This window comes from Pleurodeles waltl, chromosome 11 (assembly GCF_031143425.1).
Source record: "Pleurodeles waltl isolate 20211129_DDA chromosome 11, aPleWal1.hap1.20221129, whole genome shotgun sequence".
NCBI lineage: Eukaryota > Metazoa > Chordata > Amphibia > Caudata > Salamandridae > Pleurodeles > Pleurodeles waltl.
In genome coordinates this window covers 414,112,416-414,124,982 of record NC_090450.1, presented here as the reverse complement: position 1 = coordinate 414,124,982, position 12,567 = coordinate 414,112,416, and the positions used below count along the sequence as shown (strand labels likewise).

The 12,567-nt window shown below is 45.3% G+C and overlaps 2 protein-coding genes across 2 annotated transcripts in view; one reads left to right on the top strand and one right to left on the bottom strand.

Moving 5' to 3' along the window:
* Positions 1–12,567, top strand: part of LOC138265748 (adiponectin-like) — a 390,833-nt gene that overhangs the window by 122,535 nt on the left and 255,731 nt on the right. The gene's annotated exons all lie outside the window — the stretch shown is intronic.
* The window catches only part of LIMS2 (LIM zinc finger domain containing 2), a 360,835-nt gene that overhangs the window by 295,454 nt on the left and 52,814 nt on the right, over positions 1–12,567 (bottom strand). Inside the window, exon 2 of the mRNA XM_069213748.1 lies at positions 10,283–10,442. Coding sequence (XP_069069849.1) covers positions 10,283–10,442 — 160 coding nt within the window. The remainder of the gene's footprint in view (positions 1–10,282; positions 10,443–12,567) is intronic.

Here is a 12,567-nt window from a genome sequence, read left to right as displayed (position 1 = left end):
TTACGCAAATGCAGCGCTAAAAAAGTATAAATATGGGCCCTTAAGTCACCTCAAAGCCACTCTTCACACACACTCTGCCCAGTTTCAGAAAGTACTTTACGTGACCCTGGACACTAAAACATCGCTGGAGACCGAAATTGACAACATCTCCCTAGATGTGAACATACTACCAGCAGACCAAGGAAACCTGGTTGACCGAGTAGATGAAGCAAAATCCCCGCGGACCACCACGAGACCCACGGCACAGGAGATGCAGGTGCAACTGAAGGTCATGGGTGAGGAGGTGGCCTCACGTCACTGTAGTGTGAAGAATGCAGATGGGCGCTCGAGGCACAATAATGTCCACCTATTGGGATTTCCTGAGTGGTCGGACTGCCCTAGTGTGGAGTGCATCACTGAAACATGGCTGATGTACGCAGTGCTAGCGAATAGATTCCCAAAACTGTTCTCAGTGGAGCAGGCACAAGGACTACTTGGCAAGCCACCAGCCCAGGGAGCCCCACTGACGCCCAACATTGCCCGACTCCTTAACTATCGGATAGTGACCTGGTGTTACAGCAGTTTTGGGCAAAGGGCCCCTTGCACTTCACAGCAGAAGTACAGCACTTCCATGGATCCTACATAAGGGTTAAACAATGCCTACTGGCATTGCACCTTAAATATGCACTTTTATTTCAGGCCAAGCTTAAGGTGATCGACGGTGAAACAACACAAGTCTTCCCCACCCCGGAGGATGTGTGGACTTGGCTCCATTCCAAGGGGTTAGCTCAGACTCCCTCAGAGACTTCAGTCAATGGGAAATGGCTGGTGCCCCGGCCTAGGGGACAGAAAGGCAAGACTGCTAAAACTCGCCCCACTAGAGATCAGGCAGCTGCAGGGCAGGCCCAGGTGATGAAAGAGGCCTCACAGCACAGCACAAACCCCTTTGCCCTTCTGCGAATTGGGCAGCCCTTGGATTCTGACTCGGACACCAGTGGCTCTGGGTCCTCGACCACTAATACTCACATGTGCCCAAAACTCACACATCGGGCATGACTTGTAGCAAATGTCCGCCTGGGCGTCATGGTCACATACTTGCAGGGACGGACCACTGGCAAGGTTGTGTATCACCAAGGTGCAAAACTGTAACCCTTGTGGGCTGGATGATAGAAGAAGAAGGTGGACACTAAGGGCCAGATGTAGCAAATAAAAAATTTGCGAGTTGCAAAGTGCGAGTCCATGCGACTCGCAATTTGCAACTCGCAAATTGGTATGCAGTGCGGTGTCTCTGACACCGACTGCAACTCGCTTTGGGGTCGCAATGACCCACCTCATCAATATTCATGAGGTGGGTCGCAAATTGCGGCCCCATAGCGAGTATAGGCACTCGCAAACATGGAGGCCTGCTGTCGTCAGCAGACCTCCATGTTCGTGACTGCTTTCAATAAAGCAGTTTTTTTTTTTTAAGTGTAGCCCGTTTTCCTTAAAGGAAAACGAGCTGCACTTAAAAAAAAAAACGAAACCTTTAGTTTCGGTATTTTTTCAGGGCAGGGAGTGGTCCTTTGGACCACTCCCTGCCCTGAAAAAATATTTTGGGGTCCATTCAGGGACCCCTTCCAAATTGCGAGTGGGTTACCATCCACTTGAAGTGGATGGTAACTGCGATACCATTTGCGACCGCGTACGCGGTCGCAAATGGTATTGCATACCACTCAGACTCGCAAATAGGAAGGGAACACCCCTTCCTATTTGCGATTCTGAAATGCATATTGCGGGTCGGTCCCGACTCGCAATATGCATTTCTGCATAGCAAAGAGGCATTTAGGCCTCGCAAACGGCGATTTTCGCCGTTTGCAAGGCGCAAATCCTTTGCTACATCTGGCCCTAAGGCCCATATTTTTACTTTTTTAGCCCCGCATTTGCATCACTTTTTGACGCAAAAGTGACGCAAAGTTACAAAATACAATTGTATTTTGTAAGGTTGCGCCGCTTTTGCGTCAAACAGCAGCGCAAATCCGGCAATAAAAAAGTATAAATATAGGCCTAAATCTTACATGCCTCTCAGAGACTCTAAAGTGAACATGTTTCACTCAGTCATTGTATTCAGTTATTGGTTGCCTGTAGCAGGTGTGTGGCCAGGGAGCTGAATGTCACCTGACTAAGGGGCAACAGTTGTTATGCGATTTTATTGATCTATGTTTATTTTCATGGGGATTGTCCACATTGCCGGACACTTTTGGTGTACGCATCAGTGTCAGGGACAGATGTGGCAAGCAAGAATGAGTAGCACTGGACAAGGCATGCATGGTGGATTGGGGCATCAGCCCGATGGCTGGAACACAAACCACCTTTACACACCACAGGAACACACACAGATAGTCTTACCCCACAATTTAACGTGATAACATGGAACGTGCAAGGTATGGCTACTCCTCTAAACGATACAGGCTTTTTGCCTTCCTCAAGCTCCGTTTTACACACATTGCAATAATACAAGAAATACACTTAACACTCACAGAACTTTACAAGGTCCAAACAAAGTGGTGGGGACAGGTCTATGGCACCCCCTTGTTGACATATGTGCGAGGGGTGATCATATGGTTCACCCATGGGGTCCCCTACGTGGTAGATAACCACAGTACTAATGCCAGAGGACGATATGTGATAACGGAAGGGGACCTAGACGGGGCCCGGCTGACATTAGTGGGGGTATATACACCTAACTCCAGTATGTCGGACCGCTTTGACACACTCACTCCTGCACTTTTCCGGGATCCCCACACTGGGCATCTAGGATGAGGACTTCAACTGTGTGCCGGATGTGCACTATGATCATTCTCTCTCTCCTTTGAGTAACTCAGCATGAATCACAACGGCACAACACTTCCAACTTTGGCTGAACCAAAGACGACTATATGCTGTGTGGCGACCTAGGCACCCGTCAGACCTCGAGTACTTGTTGTATTCCCCTGTCCATGATATTCACAATAGACTGGATCACATCTTATGTACCAAATAGTTGAGGGCGCAGGTTATACGTTACAAGTACTTGGCCCGCATTCTGTCAGACCACTGTCCTTTACAATTAGCCCTGTAATAGGGCACACCATGCTCCAGGATACCCACCTGATGGCTGCAGACGAAGCGCTGCTTGTTTCCCCTTTCAGGAAAGATCTGTTGAAGTGCATCACTCAATACTTCGCCCTCAACAAAAGATCCACCCCATCCAGGGTTCTGGAATGGGATGCACACAAAGTGGTCACACGGGGTATTGCATTGCCGCCACATGAAGGGTCTGCCAAGCACTGCAGGAGGCACTGATGACACTTGAGAGGGAACTGCGCCTCAGAGAGGCAGGTGGCTAATCGCACCATGGAGGTTAAACAACTCCAATAACTAGGTAAACAGCACAGGGTGGCAGAAACACGCTTGGGAAGACACCACTACAAGTGTCGCTTGACCATGTCACATCCTGAGGGAAACCAGTTGGTTAGGATGCTGGCATGGCTAGTTAAGAAGGCCAACAACGCGCTTGTGTTGGAGCCATCAGCCCCAATGATGGCTTGCTGGTAGTCACACAAGCTGATATTATTGATGCCTTTCGAACCTATTACCTTACTTTGTACAGAGCTGGGGATGCTTCCCCTCATGATCTAATGCATGGGTTCTTGAGTGGACTATCACTGCCCCACATCGCCACTCCAACAGGCTGAACTGGATGAACTAATCCAGTGGGAAGAGATAAAGATGTCCATAGCCCAAATCGCCCAGAACAAGACGCTGAGCATTCAAGGGCTGCCGATTGAATACTACACAACGTTCTCAGCCCTGATCACCCAACACCTTTTGGAAGTGTTCGGTGAAGCCAAGGCGAATGGCCAGCTCCCGGAATTACTTCAAAAGGCACTAATTATGGTCCTCCCCAAGCCTGGCCAAGATCCCTTAGACTTTCATTCATACTGCCCGTTATCCCTCCTTAACCTCGATTGTAAACTCTTGGGAAGGGTGCCTGCCAATAGATTTCCCATAGTCAGCAGCCTAGTGCATGATGATTAATCAGGAATTGTACATGGGCGAAGCACCTTCCTAAACATTTGGGGGGTCTTGCGGTTCATACTTCACACCCCATCCAAAGCAGACAGCTGAGTAGAGGGGTCACTCGACATAGAAGAGGGCTTTGATTCCTCAAGATGGAACTCCTTATTTATGCCCCTGGAGAGCATGGGTTTCAGACCGTGGTATCGGAGCTGGATCCACACACTTTACTTGAATGAACAGCAAGACTCAGGATAGGTCAGACGATCCCGGACAGCTTTCCCGACCAAAGGGGCATCAGGCAGGGATGCCCGTTATTCCCGCTAATCTTCACGATAGCCATGGAACCAATGGCCTGCCGCTTGTGCCTGCAGGTGCAGGAATGGGGAATCCTGGAGGTAGGTATCCACCACATCATGTCACCTTATGAGGACGATGCCCTAGTCTTCTTATGCAAAGTTGTGGACCTTCTTCCAGGTTTGATGCTCTTGCTGTACAAATTCAGGGCCATCTCCGGCTTAAAGTCAACTGGCCCAAGTTGTGCCTGTTTCCACTCACTGCAACCCTCGCACCTAATAGGGGTGCTTAGTCGGAACACAGGCTCAAATGGTATCACAGTACATTTAAATATCTAAGTATCCAGATATACCACACAGACTGAGACCTCAAGGAAGGTAATGTGGATAGGGCAATGGGATAGGTCAGGAATCCCTCTCCTTCTGGCGTGTGCTGCCCCTCTCTCCATTGGGGCAAGTGGAGATTGCTAAAATGTACGTACTGCTTATCTCATTATACTTCTTTACAGCACTGCCACTTGTGCTTCCCAAGTATATCTTATAGGAGCTATATGGCCTCCAACTGGAACTGATATGTGGGATGGATGCCGCCACGTGGCCCTGACCATTATACAGAGACCCTTGTCGAAAGAGGGCTTGGTGTACCAAATTTTAAAATGTACTATGCAATAGCCACTCCGTTGGGTGAATGCGACTCCCTGCCCCGAACGGGCGAAAATCTGCATGCTCCTGGAAGGGACGAGTATGTATAAATGGCTGACAGATCAGGGTTACTGTCCACAATTGGAGTCATGCCAGAGGGTGGTGACATAAACATGCTGGCAAGGATTTGTCCACGACAGGAGACCCAGTGTCCCCTACTCACCGTCAATATTGATGTGGCAATGCACGGGCATCCAGGGAATGGCTGGGAGACACGATTTGCCACCATGGCGGGAACCCGGGATTGACCGCTTAGGGGATCTTTTCCATGAGGGTGCCCTTATGCTCTTCAGCATAAGTGAGCAGCCGTGTCACCTTCTTATGGATATTCCTGTGAGATCTATGAAGTGTTTTTTTCGGGTTGGGCCTTTGTCATTTTTGGCCTCAGTGTTTTCAATGTAAGTGTCCCAGTTCCCAATCCCCACCCTGCTCCTTTCCCTCATGCGCAGTAGCTGTAGAGTGTCAGCTTCCCAAACAAATATAAAACAAAGGCTAAAGTGTCCCAGATGATTATGTCCAAACCACTGATCACTCATCACACCTCCCACCACCCAAACCCCACCAGCTGAATTCTACACAGACCTCACCACCACCACTGCTATGTAATTGTTAACTTATCATTTATCTTTGGCTCCTGACTGGACGTTGTTCTCCAGGACACAGTGTTGATCTATTTACATGGCATGTTTTTGATTATCCTATTTGTGCCTTTCCGAAGTCTCCATTGTTGTTGAAAAATAATAAAAATAAATAAAAAATATCCACATAAATAAAATCTCTATATAATTAATCTGAATGGAACTTATATGCATGGTCCTTGGTGTTTGTGAAAATCTTTGGACAACCCAGGTTTGTATTTTGCGCAACGTTTTTCAGGCACAAAATTTTGTGAAGAACTCTGGATAAACGTGCCAAATAACACTTAGTTATCACAACACACACAGCCAAACACATTTACAACAGCACCACTATACTTCAACTCAAACAAGGATGCGGTAGTCGGACTGCCACTGCGGGTACGGCGGTCCTGTGGGCCGCCGCACTCATGATCAGGCCCTTAGTGCTTAAAGGCTGGGAACAAGAACCCCGAAAGGGCTGTGAGGCTTTACTTTTTAGCACCAGAGAGCTACACATGTATAGGTAACACAACATGTCAATTTCTCCTCCCCCAAAAAAGTTGTACCTCTTTACACCATTGTCCTAGAGTCAATCCACACCTGTAATATATTGTTTTAGTTGATAAAATTATATTGCTGTGGAGTTTAAAAGTCACTACTCCATCTTTCCTTGCCATTCTCTCTTAAAGTGGTTACATATCTCTGTACCATGAAACTGTACATGTAAGTAAGAATGGAATTTGGTAGTGTAGGTGGGCAAGGCATGAGGGGAATTGATGATGTGTAAGGAAGATGATTCAGAGTTGAGACAGGTGACCATGCTAGTAAGCTCTTTGGGATACAACATGATTGGTCAGGTGGATGGATGGGTTTTGCCTGATGTCTGTGTAGTCTAGAATGATGTGGTGTAGATTAATCATTTTGAAAATGGTGTCCTGAAGGGTCCTGAGAGGTATTTCTCCATGGAGAGGCCATGGCTGACAGGCACCCTCACAGGGTTAGGACAAGAACATGAAGTAGCTCAATAGCTCGGCAGGGTGATGCCAGGTCCATTCATATCCACTGGCTGCTGTTTCCAAAGAGTAGCTTGATCCCTCACTACTCTGATGGGCGGAGTAGCATGGATCTTTGTGGCAATACAGATGAAGATCAGTAAATGGGTAGGCCAGTCTGGCTACATGATAGGATTATAAACTTTCAGAATAGTTATGGTGATCTTGCAGTCTACCACTATGTACTGAGTTGCTGCTGACCCCAGGAATGACGACTGAAAGACTAGTCAGGAGGCTAACCCATGAGTCATGACAGCAAATTCCTTAGTGGTTTCCCTAGTTGAGAGTGGGGGAGGGACAGTTATATAATGGAAGGACTTGCTATGGGTGTCTGCTGGTGTTGGAGGCATGGGTGGAGTTGGTGTCACATTAAAAAAAGTAATTATGTAATGGTTGTAAAATTCTCAGCCACTTTCAACAGACCGAGAAGAATTTCAGGTCATATTTTTTTGCCTACTGTGATACTCCTGACAAGCCATCCCAATCTGCCAGGCCGCGTCCTCTCTGAAGAGAACCACAAAACACCCAAGCCCAGTTTCAGCCCCACTGGACTTCATCAGTGATGTGCAGCTTGGAACCTAGAGTGCAGACAACACAGGACAGATAGGAATGTGAGTCTTTAGAATTCAGGAAAGGGGTGGCGGAGTTCTGATGTGTAGAAGAGGGGGCCTGGAGCTAGGGAAGATCCAGATCCATCTGAGCTTTAGCCTTCTTGTGGCTTTAGCGTTCCATGCAGAGAGCCTTAATTAACAGTGATAGTGGGAAAGAGTTTGAAAGTTCATTCAGGACCTCTGTCCTGGCACTTTGCGGGCTGCACTACATCTGTCAGGCGCTACCAGAATCATGCAGAGGACCTCATTTTTAGCTCATGGTTATGCCTTCTGCTCACTTTTCTTAGCAGGGGTTTAATTGCCAGCTGTAGTCCCTTCTTAATTTCTGCTGGACCTTTTGTTTGGGCATGTCCACTACAAAACTGAGTGAATTAGCCAGAAAGAATGGCCCTCATTTTGAGGCATAAGGCACCAACAAAGACCTGGGTCCGGTTGAAGACAGTGGCAGACTGCTTGTGAATGCTGGGGCTGCACAGGAGGATTTATCATTACAACCTGAGTCACAAAATCAATAGCGGCACTCTCCACATAAACAGGATAGCGTTATTACTTCTGTGTAACATTAAGTAGCGACAGTGGGAAACCATTAGTGCCTGGCAACATGCTGTGTTGTAAGGTTCCAGTTTAACTCAGTTCACCAATCATTAGTATTTCCTGCACCATTGTTATTTCCCATTTCTGCATGGTGTTTCTTCTCTATAGGTCCTGGTAGCTCAGTCTATTACCTGAAACATACTTGGGATGACCATCCTGCACTTTACACTACGGTTTCCTATGTTCCAAAGCCTGCAGAGAAGGTCTTGTGGTACTTTTGGGGTTTTGTAATACACCTGTCACTGGAAACATGGTATAGGTTTGTTAAATGTCTGAATGACTGAAATCCACTCTGAATCCACTGAACAAGGTGCTGCAGCAGCATTTTGTCTTCTCTCTCTCTCCAGTCTCTTACCTCCATTTTCACTGACAAGATCATGGTGGTGAGCCTCTTTATCAGTGTTCACAAATCTGAAATCCCTGAGAAGACTGCAGGGATATAGTACGACCCTGTCTCGAATTCATCTGGTTAACAGAATTGTGACACACGCTTCACACAGTATTAGTAAATAAAGAATAACATTTGCATTTGCCACAATTACTTTAATTCAACTATAGTGCCAAAACATGTTAAATTTACTTTACCCAAAATCTATCTTAAAAGAGGGGATTCTAATGTGACTGTCAAGTGCCAAATTCCATTTTCCACTGTATGCATGTTAATATCCTTACAGTGTCACCTTACTGATTATCTAATTTAAGCCATGAACCCTTCTTTAGCCAGTCCCAAGAACGTTTCTGGTTTGGCTTTAATTTTCTACATATATGTCCACCAAAACAAGGCACAGCACTTGAGACTTTTGCTAAGTGTACCTCTCTTTCCAAACCAACATTCCTCTTATGATGTTGACACACCACACGAAGGCCTGTCACATTTAGTGATCAAGACTACTCTTCTGGTTGGAGATGTTCAAAAACAAATTTCAAGTTATGTGTGTTTCCTTACAGTTTCAAGTGGCTACATGCAATTTTAGGACTGTGACATCCTCCCTCGCACTTTCCTATCAATTGTGGTCACCCTCCCTTGTATTCATTGCCGTAGAGGTATCTACCCTGTAGTAAACCTGCTGTCTAGAAAAAAGGATCTCACTCACCACCGGATATGTTTGGTTATGCTCTGCACTTTTGTGTAGCAAACCGTTTATCATGTTCATGGCCTCTTTGCCCTGCATATCAATTTTGTAGTAATGAAGAGCATTGGACCAAGGAATGATCTCAGGGGTATCCACACTTGTTACCACTGTTCACAAACTGCACAGCATGTCTCATCCAAGGCCTGGAGAAATCTGACCACACCAACCCCATCCTGATGGAACTCCACTGGCTCCCCTGAAGCTCCTTACTGTCTTCAAAATCATTGCCATTATTTACAAGCAGACATGGCCAGCAGCCCTGCCTCTCTGGCTGGCCAGCAAATGACCTCCATTGACTTTCAGCATATCCACAACCAGGACACCATCAGACTGGAGGCAAAGAAGTGTAAAAAAAGAAAAGTCAAGGCAGAAGGCCCTCTTTGCATCAAGGAAATGAAACAACATTAATGTATCCTTCAGCACCAATACAACTCTACTCCAAATTATAAAGGTGCTAAAAACGCCCCAAAAGAACATTATACCACAGTGCTGTAAAAGTCCCCTTCTGCTCCCACAATCAGGAACTTCTTCAATGATTTCTATTTTTGCCTTTGAGCTTGATTCATGCTTTACAAATATCATATACATATTTATATACTTTTATCTAACAATGTACACCATTTACACAAACTCTTTACAGTTTATCACTCAAGAAATTCCTAAACAGGAATTTCTCAACGGCTCCCACGCCAAGGATGTTCAGCTAGCGGATGAATTTAACTGCGTGGATGAGCGTCAAATCTTTTAATGACGTCTAATGAAGACCTTATCCACTGCTCCACAATATTCTATTTCCATGGTCATCCAGGCAATGAACTTTGTTGGATTTGTGTGGCTTGTCTGGCTGACTGGTTTACAGAGGTAGCTTCCTTCCAGTATCATTTTGCAGCGTTTGGACAGTATTATATCTTTTATAGTAAAATATAGCATTTTTTTATCTGGTGAGTGGTGCCAAAGAGAGAGAGCATCTGGAGTCCACCTGACGTTAACTACTCTCTTAAAATATATGGGTATAAAGCAGGTAATGGACTTCTTGAGAACAATGCACTTGACTGTGAGACAGCACAAAGCTGGAGGATCAAAATGAAAGCGGCCTGGGTGGTACATGCTAGAAAGCTTTAGGTTAATTATTATTTTATTTGCCATTTCGAACAGGGCCCTGCAGGTAAACACAACCACCTCAAAACACACTGACCCACTATCAATACATTGCCTAGGGTTGTGTTGGAACACATTCTAAAATCCACAAAACGGCCTTCTCACCTCATAGAAGAGCCCTTCTGGGAACTGTCGGAAGCACTGGGCACACACAAAGCAATCCTCATGGTACAGCTCTCCGTTGCTGTTCACAATTCTTTCGGAAGGGTCAAATCGTGCACGGCACCGCTCACAGACTGCATTGGCCAGAGCATTAGCCATGTTACTGTAAAAACAAATACCCCTTATTAGTTATGGCACAGTGAAAGCATAAATAATTTGCATTTTTAAATCGCTTGCTACACTTCCACAGCGTAGCTACATACTACAGGGCGGCTCAAAGCGCACAGAAAAAATGTTTCCGCAATACCCAAAAAACGTCTAAGACTAACGTCAATTAAAATGACAGAGAACTTGCTGACAGCAAAAGGAATGTAGAATCTTTTGGGAATTATGTTTTGTGCTTTGAGTAACTATAGAAGTGACTTCTGTTAATTCTAATATCTCATTCTGCATAAATGCCTGTAGGCCATGACTTGACGGAGGAATCCCTGCTAAAAGTTAAGTATTGTACACAATACCTTGCTACTTTGTCATTAGAAGTAGCGACGTCAAATCTGCAACCAGTGGCAACATTCAATTCAAATTGTCTATTAAATAAACAGTAATATTTCCTTGACCTTCACACAGCTGAGGTACATGTTTACATAAAACGATTGTTTAATGTTATGCATTGCAATGTTAAAAGGACTGAAAAATCCGGAAAAGACAATACAACACACGTACAGAAGAAGTGAAATAACAATGTAACATTGCAGCCTGAACAGTCTCTCAAAGTATACATGTCTCTACCAACACAATTTGGCTCTGCCTTCTCCAATTACTATTTTCGACTGCATTTATATGCTGTAGATAATGCCTCTAAAAAGGTCATCTCTGTGGAGCCCAATAGATTAGCAAACAATAAACGTGGAGTTAATAAACTGGTTAAGCCTGCAGAGAGTAGAGTGGAATAACAATCTTCTGCAACTACGGCCCCTGCCCTCCGAGAACTAGGTTTCAGATCAACTCTAACCTTTTCCTTTAGGCTCAAATCAAAAATATGTACAAATATCAGTACGCCCAGCACGAACCCCTGAAAAGGATTTTAAAAAACGCATTATTCAATCCACCTCTGCCCATTGAGAGCCCCCCTTCTTTCTAAAAGCTAATTCCGGAAATGCCATAAGAGACAGGCCTCCCAAGATTCGCTCTAGTCCACATTAAATCTACCCTTGCCACAGCCCTTTGTCACTCACCACCAGCACTCTCCACTTCGACATCAGCCACTTTATGGGGCCCTCTCTGAAACAGATGTTTCTTTCAAAATAGCCCAACTCTAAAACCACACGCCCTACATCACGGAAAAACATCTACATGAAGCAAGTCAGCATTCCGACTCTACACACAATTCTTCAAAAAATGATTTATGGCCTGGGGCACACCTATCCTTCCATGGTTCCATGCATGGCAGTACACAATCTGGAAACCTTGCAAGTGCCATTCCCTTTATCTCAAGTATCTTAAAATCCCGGACCGCCATGCAACACTACTGTGATTCTGTTGAGCCACGGTGGCCTGTTGGAATTGCAGTTCAGGACTAGAGCACTCCTCGACAACATCTCAACATTGAATGAGAGCCTTCCACTGGCAAGATGCCTTAATTACCAGACCCATAGTTCAGGGAATACGCAGGGAACTAAATCTTTAGTGTCCACAAATGGAAGGACTGATCCTTTCAATTGGCCACTCTTCCAAGCAAAGTGGTTACTAAAAAAAATAAAAAAAAAAATATTCATACCTTGACCAGTAGGCAGGCAGACCAGCACACTAGAGGTTCTAGAGGGCGTGTGGAATATAGAGGGAATACAATATAGATCATTTGGTCACCCATTCTCCCAGTAAATGGCTTGTCAATGATTTTAGTTTCAGCTCAGAATAGTATAAAGCATGAAAGATATTCCAGGGGTAGTGGAGGTACAGGCAGAGAAGAATTTGAATCACCAGGAAAATATCTTATGTTCACATTGAGGAAAACTGAAATATAAAAATAATTTTCAACAACACTAACTTGGAAAAGGCTAACTAGGACCCGCAAAATTCGGAGATGGCTGTAAAGTGATGGGAGACAAATGGAAAAAGTGTGGTAAATTTGCTGGAAGGAAAAAAATACAGCTTTTGGAGGATTTCCAAGGCACATTGAAAGGGAAGGTATTGAGGAAATGTAGGGAGAGAGGCTGTGGAGGATTGGTGTGAGAGTTCCAAATATGTGAATCACTGCTTGAGAAGGTATCTGCCAGGCTCTTTCCTGA